Source organism: Suncus etruscus, chromosome 12 (assembly GCF_024139225.1).
Source record: "Suncus etruscus isolate mSunEtr1 chromosome 12, mSunEtr1.pri.cur, whole genome shotgun sequence".
NCBI lineage: Eukaryota > Metazoa > Chordata > Mammalia > Eulipotyphla > Soricidae > Suncus > Suncus etruscus.
This window is the reverse complement of record NC_064859.1, coordinates 6,078,596-6,102,594: the sequence shown is the minus strand read 5'-3', so window position 1 is coordinate 6,102,594 and position 23,999 is coordinate 6,078,596. Positions and strand designations below refer to the sequence as shown.

Here is a 23,999-nt window from a genome sequence, read left to right as displayed (position 1 = left end):
TCCACAGCAACCTATATATCAGCTTTCCTTTCTTATAAAGGAGGTAACCTTGTGGTTTTTGTATGACATGGATTGAATTGATGATAATGAGGAGGAGAAGGTAGAAGAAGAGGGAGACAAGAAGAGAGAAAAGGAAAACAAAACAAAACAAACCAACAATCAAACAACAACAAAAATATGAAGTAATGAGAAGGGAGGGTAACAGAGCAAGGGCATATTAGTTTGCTTGGACGTGTTCAATGTTTAGGCCCTGTAGTAAAAATCTGTAGGTCATTGTTGTTGCTTCGGTGGTCTGGCTGTTCATGTTCTTCAGGTCCTAAAGTAGGACACAATCTTGAGATAAAGGGTATGTTAAAGATTTTTATCTAGATATTTTCATGATATAAGCTGAGTATGGTGCCTTGTATGACTGAGCACCAAGGTACCACTGTAGGATATTCACCCTTTGTATCCAGGAACCCCTATGAACAGAAAAACTGAGAGGTTATTTTATATGTGGTAATGTTAAGGCATTCAAACATATTTTTTTAATATTTTCATTGGAGCCAGTAATTTCCCATCATAATCTTTACCTGTAATCCTGTATAAGATGCCTAGTAAAATATTATGGGCCTTTATAGTAAAATGATAATTACATACCTATTCTCTCTACAATGATGCTTCTGCTGTTGCTGGTTTCTTTATAATATAATGTGTAGTTGGGCTTTGTGTTGTTTCTCTTCCCTGTGTTTTGGGCTCTATTCTCCAGTATATGATGATTATTACACTGTTTGAGGTTTCTATCCTGTTACACCCTGTTATTTGATCACAGGATATTGGTTGTATATCTGGTGTATATTATAGGTACTTCAGAATAGTGCTATCATTCTGTGTTTATCTTTCATCTTCTGGCTTACTTCGTTTAACATAATATTTTCTAGGTCCATCCATCTTGCTGCAAAGTCTATGATTGTATCATTTCTAAGTTCAAGTAGTATTCCATTGTGTATAGATACCACATATTGATGATCCACTCATCAGTTGTTGGACATGGAGGTTGGTTCCAAGACTTGGCTATTATACTGAGTGCTGCAATAAATATTGGGGTGCACATGTAATTTGGAATGAATGTCCTTCCAGTTTTGGGGTAGATACCTAGGAGAGCAATTGCTGGATCAAATGACAGCTCAATTCTGAGTTCCTTGAGCACTCTCTAGACTGTTTTCCATATAGATTGGACTAGGGGGCATTCCTATCAGCAGTGGATGAGAGTGCCTTTCATACCGCATACTCACCAACAGAGATTGTTGCCGTTATTTTTGATGTGAGCCATCCTCACTGGTGTAAGGTGGTATCTCATTGTTGTCTTGATTTGGATTTCCCTTATGACGAGTGAAGTTGAGCATGTTTTCATGTGTTTGTTGGCCATTTTTCGGTCTTCTCAGACAAGTGTCTATTTCATCTCCCCATTTTTCTATGGCTTTATTTGGTTTTGGGGGTCTCAGCTTTCTGAGTGGTTTGTATATTCTGGTTATCAGCCCTTTATCTGATGTGTTGAGTGCAAATTTTTTTTTCCATTCGGTTAACTGTCTTCTTGTTTTAAGTTGGATTTCCTTCACCATGCAGAAGCTTCTTAGTTTGATGTAGTCCCATTTGTTCATGTTTGATGCTAACGTCCTTGCCATTGGTGTTCCATCCTCGAAGACTGTTTTAATATATAGGTCTTCGAGTGTTCTGCCTATTTTCCTCAATAAACTTTATAGATTCTGATCTAATTTCAAGGTCTTTAATCCATTTTGAGTTGATTTTTGTATAAGGAGTATGATATGGGTCAATTTTCAGTTTCTTAGAGGCGGTTTTCCAGTTGTACTAACACCGTTTGTTGAAGAGACTTTCTTTGTTCCATTTCAAGTTCTTGGCTGTATTGTCAAATATTAGTTGACTATATATTAGGGGATTTAAGTCTGGAAATTCTGTTCTAACCCAGTAGTCTGAGGCTCTGTTTTTGTTCCAGTACCATGCTGTTTTGATCATTATGGCTTTATAGTATAACTTCAGGTTAGGTAAAGAGATGCCACCCAGCTTCTTGTTTTCAGTATCTGTTTGGCTATCCTGGGTCTTTTGTTGTTCCAGATAAATTTTATGATTGATTGTTCTAAGTCTTTAAAGAATGATGCCTGAATTTGGATGGGGATTGCATTGAACCTATATAGAAGTTTGGGTAGGATAGTCATTTTGATTATGTTGATTCTACCAACCCCTGGGCATGGGATGTTCTTCCATTTTTTTAGATCCTCTTCAATTTCTTTCTGAAGTGTTTTGAAATTTCCCTGGTATAGGTCCTTCACTTCCTTTGTAAGGTTGATTCCTAGGAACTTAATACTTTTTGATACTATTTTAAATGGAATTGTATTCTTAGTCTCTCTCCTCTACATCGTTATTTGTATAGAGAAACACTACTTTTTTTGTGTATTGACTTTGAATTCAGCCACTTTGCTGTATTGGTTAATTGTTTCTAGGAGTTTTACTGTAGACTCTTTTGGGTTTTCGATGTATATCATCATATCATCTGCAAAAACGGATAGTTTGATTTTCTCCTTCCCAATTTGGACTCCTTTGATTCCCTTTTCTTGTCGGATTGCAATTGCTAGGACTTCTAAGATTATATTGAATAAGAGTGGGGAGAGTGGACAGTCTTGCCTAGTTCCTGACCTTAGTGGAAATGTTTTCATTTTTTCACCGTTAAGAATAATGTTGGCTGTGTGCTTTTCATAGATAGCTGTAAGTATTTTGAGGAAGGTTCCTGCTAGCCCTATTTTTCTGAGTGTTTTCAGCATGAATCTGTGTTGGATTTTGTCAAATGCCTTCTCTGCATCGATTGATATGATCCTGTGGTTTTTGTCTTTATCTGTGATTCTGCTCGTATGGCTTTCTACGGTGTCCATTAATTCCTTTTTTATGGAGTCTCTCATGTTCTGTATCAGATCTTTTTTAATTTTGCTAATTTGCTCATCCATGGATTTCTTGTACTCGGTGGCTAGCGATTCTCTCAATTCTTATACCATGGCTTGCATTTCCTTTCTCATGGTTGCTTTTAAATCTTCATCTCTTGGATCTGTGTGTTTTGGTGGACTTGTTAATTTACTAGGGTTTCTCTCTGCATCTCCAGCTGTTAGGGTCCTCCTCAGTCTACCCATGTTTTTTTTGCATTTATTGGTGTGGCTTGGAGAGCAGTGCCTTCCGATTTAGGCCTGATTTTGCTTCCTGTGGTGTGGGGCTGAGTCCCTTCACTGGATTGCAGCTCTGGGTGGGACTGTTGGGTGGGCTGGCTGAGGTTTGGCCTCTAGCATGCCCTCTAGTGGAGCCTGGTTAGTTGCTCTCTTTCTTGCTGCCAGTTATTGCAGTATGCTCCTGACCACAATGGTGCAGGGTGCTGTTGAGCCTGGCTCCCTTGTCCTCCTCCTCTGCCTGGAAGTCAGTGAGTCTCTGCCCTGTCCAGGCCTCTGCTGGAAACCCTCCTGTATGTAGTTCCTAGCCCGTCCTAGCATCGCCTGAGACCTCGGAGACACGTGTAGTGGAGGGGTGGGGAGAGAGGAAGGTCCCCTACCATCTGCCGAACCCAAAAACCTCAGGGACATGACCGGGGGAGGGGCAGAAACAGCAGAAGTTCCCTTCTGTCTGCCGGACCAGCTCAGGGATGAAATCGGGGGAGGGGTGGAGACAGCAGCAGTTCCCTTCCATCTGCCTAACCCAGAAACCTCAGGGACGCCACCAGGGGAGGGGCAGACAGCAGAAGTTCCCTTCTATCTTTCGAACCGGAAACCTCAGGGACACCAGCAGGGGAGAGTCGGAGACAGCAGAAGTTCCCTTCCCTTTGCCGAACCCAGAAACCTCAGGGTCATGATCGGTGGAGGGGTGGAGAAAGCAGAGGTTCCCTACTTTCTGCCGAACCCAGAAACCTCAGGACTTTCCAAACAAGTGGAAGCAGAGATTAACAGATGGGAATACATTAAACTGAAAAGCTTCTGCACCTCAAAAGAAATAGTGCCCAGGATACAAGAGTCACCCACTGAGTGGGAGAAACTATTCACCCAACATCCTTCAGATAAGGGGCTAATATCCAAAATATACAGGGCACTGACAGAACTTTTTTTTTTTTTTTTTTTTGGTTTTTGGGCTACACCCGGCAGTGCTCAGGGGTTACTCCTGGCTATCTGCTCAGAAATAACTCCTCCTGGCAGGCACGGGGGACCATATGGGACACCGGGATTTGAACCAACCACCTTTGGTCCTGGATAGGCTGCTTGCAAGGCAAACGCCGCTGTGCTATCTCTCCGGGCCCGCACTGACAGAACTTTACAAAAAAAAAAACATCTAATCCCATCAAAAAATGGGGAGAAGAAATGAACAGACACTTTGATAAAAAAGAAATACAAATGGCCAAAAGACACATGAAAAAATGCTCCTCGTCACTAATCATCAGAGAGATGCAAATCAAAACAACGATGAGATACCACCTCACACCACAGAGATTGGCGCACATCACAAAGAATGAGAACAATCAGTGCTGGCGGGGATGTGGAGAGAAAGGAACTCTTATCCACTGCTGGTGGGAATGCCGTCTAGTACAGCCTCTATGGAAAGCGATATGGAGGTTTCTTCAAAAACTGGAAATTGAGCTCCCATTCGACCCAGCTATTCCACTCCTAGGGATATACCCTAGGAGCACAAGAATACAATACAAAAACCCCTTCCTCACACCTATATTTATTGCAGCACTATTCACAATAGCCAGGCTCTGGAAAAAAACCAAGATGCCCTTCAACAGACGAATGGCTAAAGAAACTGTGGTACATATACACAATGGAATATTATGCAGCCGTCAGGAGAGATGAAGTCATGAAATTTTTCTATACATGGATGTACATGGAATCTATCATGCTCAGTGAAATAAGTCAGAGGGAGAGAGAGAGACGCAGAATAGTCTCACTCATCTATGGGTTTTAAGAAAAATAAAAGTCATTTTTGTAACAATCCTCAGAAAACTCAGAAGTGAAGAGACAATTAGAGGAGAGCTGGAACACCAGCTCACTCCATTAAGCTCACCACAAGAGTGGTGAGCACAGTTATAGAAATAACTACACTGAGAACTACCATAATCAAGTGAATGAATGAGGGAACTGGAAAGCCTGTCTGGAGTACAGGTGGGGGTGGGGTGGGATGGAGGGAGATTTGGGACTTTGGTGGCGGGAATGTTGCACTGGTGAAGTGGGGTGATCTTTATATGACTGAAACCTTATCACAATCATTTATGTAATCAAGATATTCAAATAAAGAGAAAAAAAAGAAAAAAAAAAGAAACCTCAGGGATGCAACCCTAATTGAATAACTTTTAAGATTAAATTTAAATCAGTTTTAATATTTAGGAAATGTAGCTAATTCAGGATAATTGACAAACACAGTTCTAAGAATTTTGTATTTCAAATTCAAAAGTGCATTTTGTTGAATTAATAAAAATTTGCTAATGAGGTAAAGTTTGGATGGATCCTAAAACACTGGGTGTATTCTAAATAGATTGAAAGATTTAAGAAGCATCTTTAATGGAGAAAGTCAAGATTTAGTACCATGAAAATTAATTAAAATAATCTTAATTAAAGAGAATTAAAAGAAAAGGGAGACTCAATGATGACTCAGATAATTTAAGTATTAGTAATTAGGAAAAAACTAAAAATGAAAATAATCTTAGCAGTTAGTTAAAATAAATCAATGTCAAATGGAAAGCTCCATAGTCTATTATGACCAAAAATTAAAGCTTACGTTAAATCAAGTTTTAGGCCAGATTGGTTTGCATCTATATATTCTTTCTGATTATTAACATATGGCAAAATATGATAGGCCTTTACTGTGCTTTATCCTATGTGAGGCATAAAAATAAAACAAAATATTATGTTAAGTAACCCACAGTGATGCACTCATAAAATATAGAATCACAAAGAGGTACGTGGTACCAGAGAAAAGTACAATTTCTAGGATTTTTTTTCAACAGAGAAAAGGGTTTTTTAATTAAGCAGAAAATGTATTTTCACTAAAATGTAGAGCAATGAAAAATGTCGGGTGCCCAACATGCAATTATTTAGATCAGGGGTCTCAAACTCAATTTACCTGGGGGCCACAGGAGGCAAAGTTGGGGTGAGGCAGGGCTGCATAAGAGATTTCACAAAAAAAAAGTCCTCAAACGTCATTATTAACAGTTTTAATTATTTCTTCTGAACATGAATAGAACATTGAGTGAAGATCATGAACAGTTCTTATGAACATGGCATCTTTTGCCTATTTCTTGCTGCCAGAGACTTGACAGCGCTTCTTCTCACAAATCTGAAGCACATTTGGCTTTAGAGAGGAAGCAGTTGAGACCCTCAGTATGGCTTGAAGATGATCATCATTAAGTCTAGACCTGTATTTTGACTTATTGAAGTTCAATGTGGAGAATAACTTTTCACACAAATATGTGCTCCCAAAAAGGCACATGGTGCGCTTGAACATTTGGGAAAGCTCAGGGAAGCTGGGGGGCAATTCTCTCAAAAATTGCCCATGCATGTCTGCTTTTCCACTAATCTCCCTAAACTTGGCTCTGAGATCAGAGTTGCATTGCAGGTCAATGAGCTCCATTTGAAGCACAGGAGGGGCATCTTGCACATCAAAGAAAAAGGGGTCCACAAAAATTTGGAAAGTGGCTCTGTGGTTTTTGAAGTCTGAAAATCTGTGATCAAATTCCTTCTCTAGATTAAAAATAGCATCAGCATATTTCTCACCACTGCATCCACAAGTTCCTTGCATGCTGGGAAATGGCAAAGGTTTGTCTGAGAGAGCTGGAATTTCTTATAACACAAGTTTTGTGGAGAATGCTCTCACATTGTCATATAAGGCCCCAGGCCTTGTTTAGTACATTCAGCTAATGTGTGATGTCAACAAGAAAAGCTAAGTCCATGAGCCACTTGTGATCACTCAACTCAGAAACAGCATTTCCATCCTTCTCCATGAAGGCTTTCACCACTTCTCTCAACTCAAAAAATCTTTTCAGGACATTTTCCCTGCTGAGCCAATGTACCTCGGTGAAATAGAGCACATCTCCATATTCTGACTCAATTTCCTCTAAAGAAGCACAGAACATCCTGTGCTTTAAGCCCCTGGATCTGATTTGGTTGATGCATTTCACAAAGACATCACATTGTCACACGGCACGCATTTACTGCAAATGGATAATGCAGTGAAGAGAAATGGCCTTCTCTACACCTTCCTCTTCAAGATTTTTTTTGAACAAGTGCCACCAGTCCATTTTTCCTCCCTATCATTGATGGCACTCCATCGGTTATTATTCCAACAAACCTCTTCCATGGCAAACTTGCATTCTCAATGACATCACACAGATGCTGAAATATTTCATTAGTGGTGGTCTGGCCATGCATTGGAATTATTGTGAGCAGCTCCTCTGTCAATTCAAAATTGCAATCAACACCACGGACATAAATTGTAAGCTGCGCAGTGTCTGTTATATCTGTGCCCTTGTCAAGAGCAACTGAGTATGCAGCAAAACATTTGGCTTTCTCACACAGTTGATGATAAATATCACTTGACATGTCAGAAATGTGCTCTGCCACAGTGTTGGCAGAAAGGCTGATTTTGCTAAACTGACCTTTCTTTTCCAGACAGATAATACTTGCATCCTGTAACATGCATTTTTTAACAAAATTTCCTTCTGTGAATGGTTTCCCTGCCTTAGCAATCATCTCACTAACCATGTAACTAGCTTCGACTGATGCAACATTCTCGTTGGTTGCTTTCTTGAAGAAATCTTGTTGCCTCATTAGACATGCTTTAAGACTGGCAAACCGCTTGGCTCTCTCATTTTCTTGATATTTTGCACATTCCTCAGCATGTTTAGTTGAATAATGGCATTTCAAGTTGTATTCCTTGTCCACTGCAACTTTCTCTGAGCAACTAAGACATGTGGGGATGCCCCTGTGCTCAACAAAGAAATACTGCATCTCCCACTTTTCCTGAAATTGTCTGTGCTTCATCAATCTCTCTCTTCACTGCAGGCTTTCATAAAGTCATGATGAAGGTATGACAACATCTAATTCTGTAATAAACTTCTCTCCCTTCTCTCCCTTAGGCCTTCAATAATGCAGTGGACAGCAGGCAGGAGGAACGAAAATACTCGGCGCAAAGTATTCACGATTATTCGCTTACCGAATATTCACAATAAAAAATTGCATTAGTAAGAAAAAAAATCGCATTAAACATTTGCATACCCCGAACGGAACTACTTGGGGTATGTGAATGTTTAATGCAATTTTTATTGTGATTATTCGGTAAGCGAATAATCGTGAATACTGCGATATTTGAAGGCCGGCCACGAGCCACAAAATGTTGTACGGAGGGCCTCAAACAGCCCTCGGGCCATGAGTTTGAGACCCCTGATTTAGATGGTACATGAGTTATATTTCTATTCAATTTATATGGCATTTATTTAAAAATTATTACTGTCATTTTTCTTCAACAAGGTTTTTATTCCCTTGGCCCTTGATTTTAAAAATTTTTTTATTAAAACCATTGTTCTTTACAAAGTTTGTCATAGTTGGCTTTCAGATATATAATATTTCAGGGACAATCCAACTAGCAGTGTCGACCTCTCTCCACCAATGTTCCCATTGGTGGTGAAATCTGTGCCACCATTCTCTTCTTCCCAGCCTGACAGTGTATTAGGCCTATTTTAAGTTTTGATTGTTAAAGTTTGGGTCTCATGATTTTATTGTTGTTGATTCAACTTGGATATTTAGTTTTGTCCTTTTTTAACACCACCGATGCACCTGAGACTTCTTGGCCCCATCCCTCATCCTTTCATATTTGTATTTCTCCAACTTCACTCAATTTCTTTCCTTCTCCTTGATATAATCTGGAGACTAGAGTGTTCAAGACAACTCCCATTTAAACCATTGCATTTCTTCATGCAAATTATTCTAAATACTACACATAAGTGATATTATTATATACTTATCCTTTTCTGCTTACTATATTTAACATAATATCTTCCAATTCTATCTATGTTGCAGCAAATTTCATGATTTAATTATTCGTTACAGCTATGTAGTATTCCATTGTACATATGTACCACATCTTCATAATCCACTTGTCTGTTGCTGGACATCTAAGTTGGTTCCAACTTTTAACTATTTCACTGAGTGCTGCAATTAATAGAGGTGTGCATACTACATTCTTTTGGATCAGTGTTTTTAGGTTCCTAGAGATGGATCCCCAAAAGCAGGATGCTGAGTCATATGACATATCAATTCTTAGTTTACTGAGAACTACTCCATAACTCTTTTTCATAGGACTTGGAAATAGCATTCTCATGAGCAGTGGATGAGTTTCTTTCTCACCACATCCCTATCAAAACAAATTGTTCCAAATATTTTTGATATGTGCCATTCTTATTGGTGTAAGATGATGTTTCATTTTCACCCTTATTCTGATTTCCCTAATGATAAGTGATGATGAGTGTATTTTTCATTACCTGTTGGCCATCTGTTGGTCTTCCTCAGAGAAGTGTTTTTAAGTGTTTTTCTCCTCCCCATTTTTTGACTTTTTTTAGATTTGTTGGGTTAATCTTTGTATGTGCTTTTTATATCCTAAAAATCAACATTTTATCTTATGTGTTGAGTGCAAATATTTTCTCCCACTCAGCTGTTGTTTAATTTTAGCCCATATTTTTTTGGTCATATAGTAGCTTTTAGTTTGATGTAAATTCTAAGTTTTGGAGTGCCCATGTTTTCTTAATGCTTCTTAATGAACTTTATGGCTTCAGGTCTAATTTCAAGGTCTTTGATTTAATTTGAATTGAATTTTGTGTAAGTTATGGATCAATCTTCAATTTTTAAAAATTGGTTATTCAATTTTCCTAATACCATTTGTTGAAGAGTCTGTATTTATTCCATTTCAAATTCTTGGATCTTTTGTCAAAGATTAATAGATATTATTATTTGGGGTTTGTCACTAGATATTCTATTCTGACCTTTTGTTCTAAAGGTGTCTTTGTTTCAGTTCCATGCTGTTTTGATCACATTGGCTTTGTAGTAGATCTTCAAGTTTCGTAACGAGATGTCTTCCAGTTTCTTGTTTTTCATTATTGATTTGGCTATACTAGGTCTTTTATTCCATACAAACTTTATAACTGATTGTCATTGAAGAATGTTGTCTAAATTTGGATAGGAATTGTAATGAATCTATATGGTAGTTTAAATAAGATGGTAATTTTGATAACTTTGTTCCAATTCATGAGCATGAATTTTTTCCTCATTTCCTTAGGTATTTTTTAATTTTTTCTTTTCTTTTTTATTTTATTTTAATATCTTTATACAATTTGATTACAAACATGATTGTAGTTGGGTTTCGGTCATAAAAAGAGCAACCCCCTTCACCAGTGCCACATTTTCATCACCAATGCCCCAAATCTCTTACCTCCTTATCCCCCGCCTACATTTGAGACTTGTTTTCTAATTCCCTCATTAATTCCCATTGTTATGCTAGTTGTTAGTATAGTTATTTCTCTAACTGCACTCACAACTCATTTTGGGCAAGCTTCATATCGTGAGCTGAACCTTCCAGCCCTCATATCTATTGTATCTGAAAATTATACAAAATATCTTTTATCTTTCTTAAAACCCATAGATGAGTCATACTACTTTGTGTCTATCTCCCTCTGACTTATTTCACTCAGCATAATAGATGCCATGTACATCCATGTGTAGAAAAATTTCATGACTTCATCTCTCCCTATGGCTGCATAATATTCTGTTGTGTATATGTACCACAGTATCTTTAGCCCCTTATCTGATAGGTATTGGGTGAATAATTTCTCCCATTCAGTGAATGGCTTTTGTATCCTAGGCACTATTTTTCTTGAAATGTAGAAGCTTCTCAGCTTAATATATTCCCATCTGTTTATTTCTGCTTTCACTTGTTTGAAGAGTTCTGTTTCCTCCTTAAAGATGCTTTTAGTCTCAAGGTCATGGAGTGTTTTACTTACATGTTTATTTATATACTTTATGGCTTCAGGTCTGATATCAAGGTCTTTAATCCATTTAGATTTTACCTTTGTACCTGGTGTTAGCTGGGGTATGAATTTGCTTTTTTGCAAGTGGCAAATAAGTGGCAGTTGTGCCAACACCACTTGTTGAAGAGGCTTTCCTTTCTCCGTTTGGGATACCTTGCCACTTTATCAAAAATTAAATGATTATCTGTCTGGGGAACATTATTCCACTGATCTGAGAATATGTCTTTATTCCAATACCATGTTGTTTTGATAACTTTGTAATACAGTTTAAAATTGGGGGAAATAATGTCTCCCATATTTTTTCCCTAAGGATTGCTTTAGATATTTATGGGTGTTAATGAACCCCACCATAACATGTAGAAAAAAATCACTCTACAAGCATGACAATGGGAAACTTTATTGGCAAACACCATGCACAGAGAATGAATATGATAGCTCTGACCCAAAAAATACCAACCATGTGATTAATTTCTCAGATAAGGAACTTAGAATAGAAATATACAGGGTCCTCATAGAAATCAAAGAAAACATAGCTCAAGCTGAACAGAACACAAAGTTAGAAATCAGAAAACTCCAAACTGAAATAACAGGTCTGAAAAACACAGTAGCTGAACTAATATTTTACTTAAGAGTTTTGAAGTTTTTTAGATACTTGATAGTTTGGACACTCCTTTAAATGGATAGTTTCTTTGATCTCTTTCTCCTCTGAGTCATTAATTGTATAAAGGAATATGACTGTCTTTTGTGTATTGACTTAGCTAGATTGGTTTATTGTTTATAGGAGCTTTTTGTGGAATCTTGTCATCTTCAAATAATTTGATATCATTTTTTTAAATTTAGATTTATTTGATTTCCTTTTCTGCCTTATTGCTAGAACTTCTAATACTGTGTTGAATACCAGGGGAAACAATGGAAATCCTTGACTTATGCCTGACCTCATGGAAATGAGGTTGAATTTTGCCATTAAGAATACTGTTGGCTATGGGCTTTTTATAGATAGCTGTTACTATCTTGAGGAAGGTTCCTTCCACACCTATTTTGATCAAGGTTTTAATCATGAATATATGTTGGATCTTGACAAATGCTTTCTATGTCTCGATTGATATTATAATATTATTTTATCTTTTCTTTTACTGATTTGGTGTATGATATTGATTGATTTGTCGATATTGAACTCTGTTTGCATCCCAGGGATGAAATCAACTTGGTCTTGAGGTATAATTTTTTTAATGTGCTTTTGGATTTGGTTTGCTAAGATTTTGTTGAGGATTTTTGCATTAATATTTATCAGTGAGATTGTTCCGTAGTTTTCTTTTTTGGTAGTATCTCTGTAAGCTTTTGGAATCAGCATAATATAGCCTCGTAGAAAGTATTAGGTAAGATGCTCATCTCTTTGATATTTTGGAAGAGTTTAAAAGTCAATTATTGTAATTCTTGTCTGAATGTTTGACAAAACTCACTCATAAACCCATCTAGTCCTGGACTTTTATTCTTAGGGAGATTCAATTTTCCTTGCTTGTGATTGGCTAATTTAGGCTATCTACTTCCTCCTCATTTAGATATTAGAAATTATGTTTCCAGAAATCTGTCCATTTCTTTTAGATTCTCTAGCTTAACAGTATAGCTCTTCATAATAAGCTCTCATTATGTCTTGATTTCTGGGGGTTCTATTATAATTTTACTCCTTTCATTTCTGATATAATTTATTAGAGCAATTTCTCTTTTTTTGTGAGTCTTATCAGTGTTTTTTTTGTATTGTTTAGTCTTTCAAAAAGCCATCTTTTAGTTTCATTGATTCTATTGTTTTTTATTTATTTCTATATCATTTATTTTTGTTCTGCTTTTTATTATTTGTTTTCTTCTTTTTGTGTTTGGATTGCTTTATTTTGTTGTAGTTGTTTTAGATATTTAAGGTTTAGGCTTTAGATTTTATCTTTTTCTTCTTTCCTTATGGAGGCCCCTATTGCTATGAATTTTCCCCCAATTACTGCTTTTGCTGTGTCCCACAGATATATAGTAATTTGTTTCTTCATTATCATTGTTTACTTTGCTTCTTAATGTAAGTTACTTAATGCCACTTCAATCATCTATCTAAAAATAATCTCTCCTTATAAAGATGTGACTATTAAATTAGATGTTGCATATAGAACTATAAGAATTTTTACTAAATAATGAACAGATGGTCATCATAATAAAGGTCATAGTTGGGAGCATCTTGGGCACTTGTTTTACACATGGCTCACTTGAATTTGTACTCTGGCACCCTCTGAGTGCAGAATGAAGAGTAATCCCTCAATATTGTGGGTATTTCCCAAAACAAGCAAACAAAAAAAAAAACCCACAATTCCAGAGAGATAGCACAGTGGTTGGGTGTTTGCATTCCATGTGGTGGACACAGGACAGACCTGAGTTTCATTCCCAACATCCTGTTTGGTTCTCTGAGCCTGCCAAGAGTGATATCTAAGAGCAGAGCCAGGAGTAACTGCTGAGCCTACTTGGGTGTGGACAACAACCAAAAAAAAAGATTCAAGAATACAGAGTATATACAAATTACTTATTTTTATTTTTTAAATTTTTTTTTCATTTTTTTCTTTATTTAAACATCTTGATTACATATATGATTGTGATTAGGTTTCAGTCATGTGAAGAACCCCTCTTTCATCAGTGCAACATTCCCACCACCAATGTCCCAAATCTCCCTCCATCCCACCCCACCCCCAGCTGTACTCCAGACAGGCTTTCCAGTTTCCTCACTCATTCACATGATTATGGTAGTTCTCTGTCTAGTTATTTCTATAGCGTATTCACCACTCTTTGTGGTGAGCTTCATGCAGTGAGCTGGAAGTTCCAGCCCTCATCTCATTGTCTCTGAGGATTGATACAAAAATGACTTTTATTTTTCTTAAAACCCATAAATGAGTGAGACTATTCTGCATCTCTCTCTCTCCATCTGACTTATTTCACTCAACATGATAGATTCCATGTACATCCATGTATAGGAAAATTTCATTACTTCATCTCTCCTGACAGCTGCATAATATTCCATTGTGTATATGTACACAGTTTCTTTAGCCATTCGTCTATTGAAGGGCATCTTGGTTGTTTCCAGAGCCTAACTATTGTGAATAGTGCTGCAATAAATATAGGTGTGAGGAAGGGGGTTTTGTATTGTATTCTTGTGTTCTTAGGATATATCCCTAGGAGTGGAATAGCTGGGTCGAATGGGAGCTCAATTTCCAGATTTTGGAGGAATCTCCATATCGCTTTCCATAGAGGTTGGGCTAGACAGCATTCCCACCAGCAGTGGATAAGAGTTCCTTTCTCTCCACATCCCCGCCAGCACTAATTATTCTCATTCTTTGTGATGTGCGCTAATCTCTGTGGTGTGAGGTGGTATCTCATCGTTGTTTGATTTGCATCTCCCTGATAATTAGTGATGAGGAGCATTTTTTTCATATGCCTCTTGGCCATTTGTATTTATTTTTTATCTAAGTGTCTCATTTCTTCTCCCTATCATTTTATGGGATTAGATTTTTTTCTTGTAAAGTTCTGTCAGTGCCCTGTATATTTTGGATATTAGCCCCTTATCTGAAGGGTGTTGGGTGAATAGTTTCTCCCACTCAGTGGGTGACTCTTGTATCCTGGGCATTATTTTTTTTTGAGGTGCAAAAACTTCTCAGTTTAATGTATTCCCATCTGTTGATCTCTGTTTCTACTTGTTTGGAAAGTGCAGTTTCCTCCTTGAAGATGCCTTTAGTCTCAAAGTCATGGAGTGTTTTACCGACATGTTGTTCTATATACCTTATGGTATTAGGTCTGATATCAAGGTCTTTAATCCATTTGAATTTTACCTTCGTACATGATGTTAACTGGGGTCTATGTTCGCTTTTTTGCAAGCGCCTAACCAGTTCTGCCAGCACCACTTGTTGAAGAGATTTTCCCTGCTCCACTTAGAATTTCTTGCTCCTTTCTCAAAAATTAGGTAATTGTATGTCTGGGGAACGTTCTCTGAGAACTCAAACCTATTCCACTGATCTGAGGGTCTGTCCTTATTCCAATACCATGCTGTTTTGATAACTATTGCTTTGTAGTACAGTTTAAAGTTGGGGAAAGTAATGCTTCCCATTTTCCTTTTCCCTAGGAGTGCTTTAGCTATTTGAGGGTGTTTATTGTTCCAGATAAACTTCATAAGTGTTTGATCCACTTCTTTGAAGAATGTCATGGGTATTTTTAAGGGGATCGCATTAAATCTGTATAATGCTTTGGAGAGTATTGCCATTTTAATGATGTTAATATTGCCAATCCATGAGCACGGTATGTGTTTCCATTTTCGTGTGTCTTCTCTTATTTCTTGGAGCAGGGCTTTATAGTTTTCTTTGTATAGGTCCTTCACATCTTTGGTCAAGTTGACTCCAAGTTATTTGAGTTTGTGTGGCACTATTGTGAATGGGATTGCCTTCCTGACTTTCGTCTCTTCCCTATCATTATTGGTGTATAAAAAGGCCATTGATTTCTGTAGGTTGATTTTGTAGCCTGCCACCTTGCTGTATAAATCTATTGTTTCTAGAAGCTTTTTGGTAGAGTCTTTAGGGTTTTCTAAGTAGAGTATCATGTCATCTGCAAACAATGAGAGGTTGACTTCTTCCTTTCCTATCTAGATTCCCTTGATATCTTTTTCTTGCCTGATCACTATAGCAAGAACTTTCAGTTATATGTTGAAGAGGATTGGTGAGAGCAGACAGCCTTCTCTTGTACCAGTATTTAGAGGAAAGGCTTTTAGTTTTTCTCCATTAAGGATAATATTTGCCATTGGCTTGTGGTAGATGGCTTCAACTAGATTGAGAAAGGTTCCTTCCGTTCCCATCTTTCTGAGAGTTTTGATCAAGAATGGGTGTTGGACCTTATCAAATGCTTTCTCTGCATCTATTGATATAATCATGTGATTTTTATTTTTCTTGTTGATGTTGTATATGATGTTGATAGATTTACTGATGTTAAACCATCCTTGCATTCCTGGGATGAAACCTACTTGGTCGTAGTGTATGATCTTCTTGATGATGCATTGGATCCTATTTGCCAGGATTTTGTTGAAGATCTTTGCATCAGCATTCATCAGGGTTATTGCTCTGTAATTTTTTTTTTTGGCAGCGTTTCTGTCTGGTTTAGGTATCAATGTAATGTTGGCTTCATAAAAGCTGTTTGCGAGTGTTCCTGTTTTTTCAATTTCATGGAAGAGCTTGGCTAGGATTGGTAGTAGCTTCTCTTGAAAGATTTGAAAAAATTCATTAGGAAATTCATCTGGGCCTGGGCTTTTCTTTTTGGGCAGATGTTTGATTTCAGTTTCAATTTCCTCAGTAGTGATGGGGGTGTTTAGATATGCTACATCCTCCTTACTTAAATGTGGAAGGTTATAAGTGTACAAGAATTTTTCCACTTTTTTAGGTTCTCATGTTTAGTGGCATAGAGTTTCTCAAAGTAGTCTCTGATTACCCTTTGGATGTCTGCAATATCTGTCGTGATCTCCCCCTTTTCATTTCTAATATGGGTTATCAGATTTCTCTCCCTCTCTATCTTTCTTTGTGAGTTTTGTCAATGGTCTATCAATCTTGTTTATTTTTTTTCAAAGAACCAACTTCTGCTTTCGTTGATCTTTTATTTTTAATTATGAGAAGAATGATGCAAAGAGGACAAGGTAAAGTTATAGTGGAAGGACAATCGCCCATAAACAGAATTCTCAGAAGAAAACCCCTTAATGATGCCTAACTATTAAACTTACAGTCAAAGAACTTTAAGAAAAATAAGGCAGAACCCATGTACAATTACTTTGTCCACAAGTCCCCAGATTGTAGTACATTATAACATTTCTTAGCAGTACACAAAGCAATCTAAAGCCATGAAATTTATGTGACTCCTTAAACATTGAAGGCATAGTATTTTTTTTATATTTTCATGCACATGCATATTAGTTTAAGTTAACATCAAAAGTTTGAGTATTTTTAAGGGTTAAAGTCAAAGGAGCACAGTAAAAATGGTGATAGAGTGGCAAATATTGTTTGCATAGGCCCACCAAAATATGGGGGACATGGAAAGGAAAAGCCTTGGTCTAAATACGAGGAGACCCTACCCCTGAAGTTTCCTGGCATAAGACCAATTCTAGGCTCCAGGCAAACTAGTTTGTTCAATCCAAGTCATTGTTTGTAATGCCAATACAGTTTTATTTTTCACGCAGTTTCTATTTTTGGCATTAGATTTCTGTATTAGTGATCTTGGAATCTGCACATCCTACATTGAAGTCAGGCTAATGTGGAGTATCCTCTAGTTTCACCTCACAATTAAGGGACAATACAGAAAGCCCTGTCCAGTAAGCAGGTCATTTTTGTTGTTAAGTCTTTTCAGTGTTAAGGGAAGTCTCTTTTTAGTAGGTCGATGTCAGAGCAGCGGTAGGGTTTTCCCTGGTAGAGGATTGCCTCCAGGTGATATTATAGACAACCTTGGATGTTTTGTAGATGTCTTCCCTAGATCAGGGGTGAATGGAGAATGCCCATTCTTCTGAGGCCTGTGCCAGGTCATTATATCAATGTTCAGGGTGTAAGGTCCCATTGCACTACAAGATTTGTGTGTTCCCATCTCGATTAGATAAGAACTTATGTGTATGTATAGTATTTTCCTATTTTAATGTGCCTAAGCAAATAAGAAATAAAGCCAAGTGGCGTTATCAGAGTATATGGGGGCATAAGAACATGTCCAATAATACCCATGACTTGGTTCAAGCATAAGCATTAAACTGAGGGACTCTTTCACCAAATTCCCTATTGAACAGTTCACAAAGAGAAAAAAATATTTAAAAAAAAGGGAAATCGTCAACGTATAAGAAAATATTCAGCAAGAGTTATAGAAAAGAAAACACACATAAAATGTTGAAAAGACATACGTGTACAATCTATGCCTTTTGGAATAGTTGGGTGGGTGTTAACTCCAGGGCACCACTATTGTCTGTGACTTAGGATTCTACAGTATTTAAGTTAAAAAGGGTAAATGTGGAGTAATGATGATAGGGGGTGAGAGAGCTAAGAGAAAAATAATCTTTTGTAGGAGTATGCAAAAGGGCAGAGTACAAAATGGACATTCTGAATACACAGAAACATAATTCAATTATAGCGAGAACTATTAATGTATCTTGTGTGCAGAAAACAGAAATGGAAGATAGAGGTCTAGTAGGTATAAATAGAACACTCCACTCTAGAACATGGATACACATTCTTCTCCAATGTATATGGGTCATTCTCCAGGATAGACTACATGCTGGCACATAAAACATACCTTCATAATATCAAGAAGATGGAAATTTTGCAGGCTACCCTCTCTGACCACAAGGCTCTGAAATTATATGTTAACTACAAAGGGACACAGAAGAAAAACTATAACACCTGGAAATTAAACAGTCTAACACTGAACAACCAGTGGGACTGAGATGAAATCAAAGAGGAAATCAAAACTTTCCTGAGAACAAATGACAATTAAGACACAAACTATTGGGCCGGGTAGGTAGGCGCTGGAGGTAAGGTGTCTGCCTTGCAAGCGCTAGCCAAGGAAGGACCGCGGTTCGATCCCCCGGCGTCCCATATGGTCCACCCAAGCCAGGGGCGATTTCTGAGCACATAGCCAGGAGTAACCCCTGAGCGTCAAACGGGTGTGGCCCAAAAAAAAAAAAACCAAAAAAAAAAGAAAAGACACAAACTATCAGAACCTATGAGACACAGCAAAAGTGGTACTGAGAAGAAAATTTATAGCTTTGCAAGCACACATCAGGAAAGAAGAAGGGACATACCTGAATAGCTTAATGACACAGCTCATAGAGTTAGAAAAAGCTCAACAAAAGGAACCAAAAATAGGGAGACAGAAGGAAATAGCAAAGCTGAAAGCAGAAATCAACAATTCGAAAGATAAAAGAAAGCATAAGTTGATTCTTCAAAAAAAATAAACAAGATTAATAGACCATTGAAAAAACTAACAAAGAGAGAGAGAAACTTGATCATTCGTATTAGAAATGAAAAGGGAGAGATGACCACCGATATTGCACAGATTCAAAGGGTAATCAGAAACTACTTTGAGAAACTCTATGCCACTAAATATGAGAACCTGTAAGAAATGGATAAATTCTTGGACTCTTATAACCTTCCAAATTTGAATAAATAGGATGTAGCATATCTAACTCCCCCATCACTATTGAGGAAATTAAAACAATAATCAAATGTCTGCCCAAAACAAAAGCCTAGGCCCAGATGGATCCACTAATGAATTCTTTCAAACCTTTTAAGAGGAACTACTATCAATCCTGGCAAGACTCTTTCATGAAATCAAAAAAAACGGAACACTTCCAAATAGCTTTTATGAAGCCAACATCACCTTGATACCTAAACCAGACAGAGATGCTACCAAAAAAGAAAATTACAGACCAATATCCCTGATGAACACAGATGCAAAGATCCTCAACAAAATCCTGGCATATAGCATCCAATGCCTTATTCACTACAATCAAGTAGCTTTCATCTCAGAAATTTGAGGATGGTTTAACATCTGTAAATCTATCAACATAATACACAACATCTCTTTACACTGACTGTATAGAAAGAGGAGGTACAGTAAATGCACCCCATATACACCTCAACACAGGCCCTATGCTTGGTCTGTATTGTGAATGGGGGACAAAAAAAGAAAGCATGTGCTTAGATCATCAAAATATGTCAAAGTGGGTAGTGTCACAGGAATCTGACCTATCTTGCTTCACTCACTACAGTTTAACTCAGTTTGGGTGTTTTGTATATGTCTTATACAATGGGATTTCTTATTCAAGTTTTTTAAATAAAAAAATACACAAGATCAACAACAAGAAAACTAAAAACACATGGTCATATCAATAGATTCAGAGAAAGCATTTGATAGGGTCCAACACCCATTCTTGATAAAAAAAATAAACTCTCAGCAAAACAGGAATGAAAGGAACCTTTCTCAATATAGTTAAGGGCATCTACCACAAGCTATGGCAAATATTATCCTCAATGGAGAAAACTAAAAGCCTTTCTTCTAAATTCTGGCACAAGACAAGGCTGTCATCTCTCCCCCCCTCCTATTCACCATAGCTTTGGAAGTACTTGCTATACCAATTAAGCAAGAAAAAGATATCAAGGTAATCCAGATAGGAAAGGAAGAAGTCAAGCTCTCATTGTTTGCAGATTACATGAAACTCTACTTAGAAAACCCTAAAAAACTCAACCCAAAACTTCTAGAAACAATAGACTCATATAACAATGAGTCAGGCTACAAAATTAACACACAAAAATCAATGGCCTTTTTATACACCAATAATAATAGGGAAGAAATGGACATTAAGAAAACAACCCCATTCACAGTAGCACCACACAAACTCAAATATCTTAGAGTCAACTTGACTAAAAATATGAATGACCTGTACTAATAAAACTATAAAACACTGCTCCAAGAAATTAGAGAGGACAGACAGAAATGGAAACACATACACTGCTCATGGATTGGTAGGATTAACATCATTAAAATGGCAATACTCCCCAAAGCATTGTATAGATTTAATGCAATCCCTCTAAAGATACCCATGACATTCTTCAAAGAAGTGGATCAGGCACTTTTGAAATTCATTTGGAACAATAAACACCCTTGAATAGCTAAAGCAATCCTTTGAAAAAAGAATATGGGAGGCATTACTTTCCCTAACTTTAAACTGTATTATAAAGCAATAGTTATCAAAACATTATGAGGGCCGGCAAGGTGGCGCTAGAGGTAAGGTGTCTGCCTTGCAAGCGCTATCCAAGGAAAGACCGTGGTTCAATCCCCCGGCGTCCCATATGGTCCCCCAAGCCAGGGGCAATTTCTGTGCGCTTAGCCAGGAGTAACCCCTGAGCATCAAAAGGGTGTGGCCCGAAAAACAAAAACAAAAACAAAACAATAAAACCCAAAATAAACATTATGGTATTGGAATAAAGACAGACCCTCAGGTCAGTGGAATAAGTTTGAGTACTCAGATAATGTTCCCCAGATATACAGTTGCCTAATTTTTGATAAAGGAGAAAGACATCCTAAACGGAGCAAAGAAAGCCTCTTCAACAAGTGGTGTTGGCACAACTGGCTAGCCACTTGCAAAAAATTAAACATAGACCCCTAGCTAACATCATGTACAAAGGTAAAATCTAAATGGATTAAAGACCTTGATATCAGACCTGGAACCATAAGGTATATAGAACAACACGTAGGTAAAACACTCCATGACATTGAGACTAAAGGCATCTTCAAGGACAAAACGGCACTTTCCAAACAAATGAAAGCAGAAATTAACAAATGGGAATACATTAAGCTGAGAAGCTTCTGCACCTCAAAGGAAATAGTGCTCAGGATACAAGAGCCACCCACTGAGAGGGAAAAACTATTCACCCAATACCCATCAGATAAGGGGTCAATATCCAAAATAGACAAGGCACTGACAGAACTTTACAAGAAAAAACATCTAATCCCATCAAAAATGGGGAGAAGAAATGGACAGACAATTTGACAAAATAGAAATACAAATGGCCAAAAGGCACATGAAAAAATGCTCCACATCACTAATCATCGGGGAGATGCAAATCAAAACAACTGTGAGATACCACCTCACACCACAGATATTGGCACACATCACAAAGAATGAGAACAAGCAGTGTTGGCAGGGATGTGGGAAGAAAGGAACTCTTATTCACTGCTGGTGGACTAGACGGCCGTCTAGTCCAATCTTTATGGAAAGCGATATGGAGATTCCTCCAAACACTGGAAATTGAGCTCCCATATGATCCAGCTATACCACTCCTAGAAAAAAATACAACACAAAAATCCCTTCCTTACACCTATATTTATTGCAGCACTATTTACCATAGCAAGACTCTGGAAACAACCAAGATACCCCTCAACAGCTGAATGGCTAAAAAAAAACAGTGGTACATATATACAATGGAATATTATGCAGCCACCAGGAGAGACGAAGTCATGAAAATTTTCTATATATGGACTTATATGGAATTTATTATGCTGAGGAAAATAAGTCAGAGAGAGAAATATGCAGAATGGTCTCACTCATCTATGGATTTTAAGAAAAATGAAAGACACTCTTGCAATAATTTTCAGAGACAAAGAGAGGAGGGCTGGAAGTTTCAGTTCATGACATGAAGCTCACCAACCAAAGAGTGGTGAGTTTAGTTAGACAAATAACTACATTGAGAACTATCCTAACAAAGAGAATATATGAGAGAAATAGAAAGCCTATCTAGAGTACAGGCGGGGGTGTGATGCAGGAGGGATATTTGGGACATTGGTGATGGGAATGTTGCACTGGTGATGGGGGGTGTTCTTTACATGACTGAAACCCAATCACAGTCATGTTTGTAATCAAGTTGTTTAAATACAATATTATTAAAAATTAATAAATGAAAATTTATTCAAGTAAAAAACAACCTAGTTTGAAAAAAAATAAAATATATGTGTAAATCAACAAAGGCATTTATTCAAATTTAGCTTAAAAATTGTATCTGTGCTACAGATACATCTCACATCTCACATCATCTCACTTCTATCTTAGTGGGATGCAGAAGTATACTTAGAGCAACTATCTTATGTGTATTGTTCATATTTTTTGTGCTAGTTAACCTATTTTATTTTAAATAACAAATGAATGGTAATGAATGATAAATAATAACAAATGAATAACATACTAAATAAAAATTAACTAAATGAGAAAACCTATCAATATAGTGATAAAAAGATACATAACAAAGTATGTCTATAAGCAAAGGAATTCACTATATATAACTATGGATAGATGATAAATTATAGGTTATAGTACTATATATACTATTAATAGTATTGTACATTGATTACATTACAAAATAAATATAAAAATTCCCTGTGTAAGATGATTTTTATAAATTTCAAAATCACAGATATTTTGATTATACTGTGTGCAGCAAATGTTTTAATATACTGACGATTCATATTTGTGTAATAATGATTGGCTGTGAGCAGTAGGAAAGAACTTGGATTTACATGTACAGCTGTTGTTTTTTAATTTTTATCTGTAAAACATATAAAATAGGTAAACTATGATTATGTGGTTGTCTATTATAGGATAACCAAAATATTTGCTCTTTAATAAGTAACAGTATAATTATATGAAATTAAGGCTTACAGTAAAAAGATCACAGAGAAAAGACAACTAAATAATGAAAGATCTTTCTGTTCATGAAAAGACGTACCCTGTAGTAAACAACAGTGTTTTGTTTATCATTTCCAGGATTTTACTTCAGGAGATGCTTGGATTGAAGAAAGATTAAAAACTCACGTTACTAGAGTTCGTGATGTGGAACTTCTTACAGGACTTAATTTTTATCAGGAAAGGAAACAACCTGTCTCTGAAATTTTGCAACTGAAGACATATTTGCCCACATTTGAAACTATTATTTAACTCACTATATAAAGCAACATGGGAAAAATGTAAATTTTTAATTGAAGAATCATAAAATAAAGTTTTCTATATTTTCCCTTAATTCATCTAAAAACTATGTTGCCTAAAATTCTTTATTCCCTTTTCTTTCATTTTTTCACTGTTGTTCCACTTTCCTGCCTACCCCAAAACCCACCGCCTTTTCAGAAACAGATTAACTTACTATATATTGCTTGTTACAACTAAATGTAATGAAATTATTGAAGAACTTTAATAATAAAAAATGTGTTAAAATTGTTATATCTTGCTTGGAATCATTAAAACGTTGACTGAAGGTTTACTAAACTTTTTATTGCTAGTTGAAATTCTGTATTTTTTGTTTGTTGAGCTTAGGTAGATTCTACATTACTT

At 36.8% G+C, this 23,999-nt stretch overlaps 1 protein-coding gene and 1 non-coding gene across 2 annotated transcripts in view; both read left to right on the top strand.

The window, feature by feature from the left end:
• ENPP3 (ectonucleotide pyrophosphatase/phosphodiesterase 3) overlaps positions 1-23,609 on the top strand; it is a 158,503-nt gene extending 134,894 nt beyond the window's left edge. The window contains exon 26 of the mRNA XM_049785172.1: positions 23,452-23,609. Coding sequence (XP_049641129.1) covers positions 23,452-23,609 — 158 coding nt within the window. The remainder of the gene's footprint in view (positions 1-23,451) is intronic.
• LOC126024887 (small nucleolar RNA SNORA51) lies at positions 19,673-19,803 on the top strand. The gene has a single exon (XR_007500976.1). It is a non-coding gene; the product is annotated as a small nucleolar RNA SNORA51 (small nucleolar RNA).
• Positions 23,610-23,999: the final 390 nt, after the last annotated feature.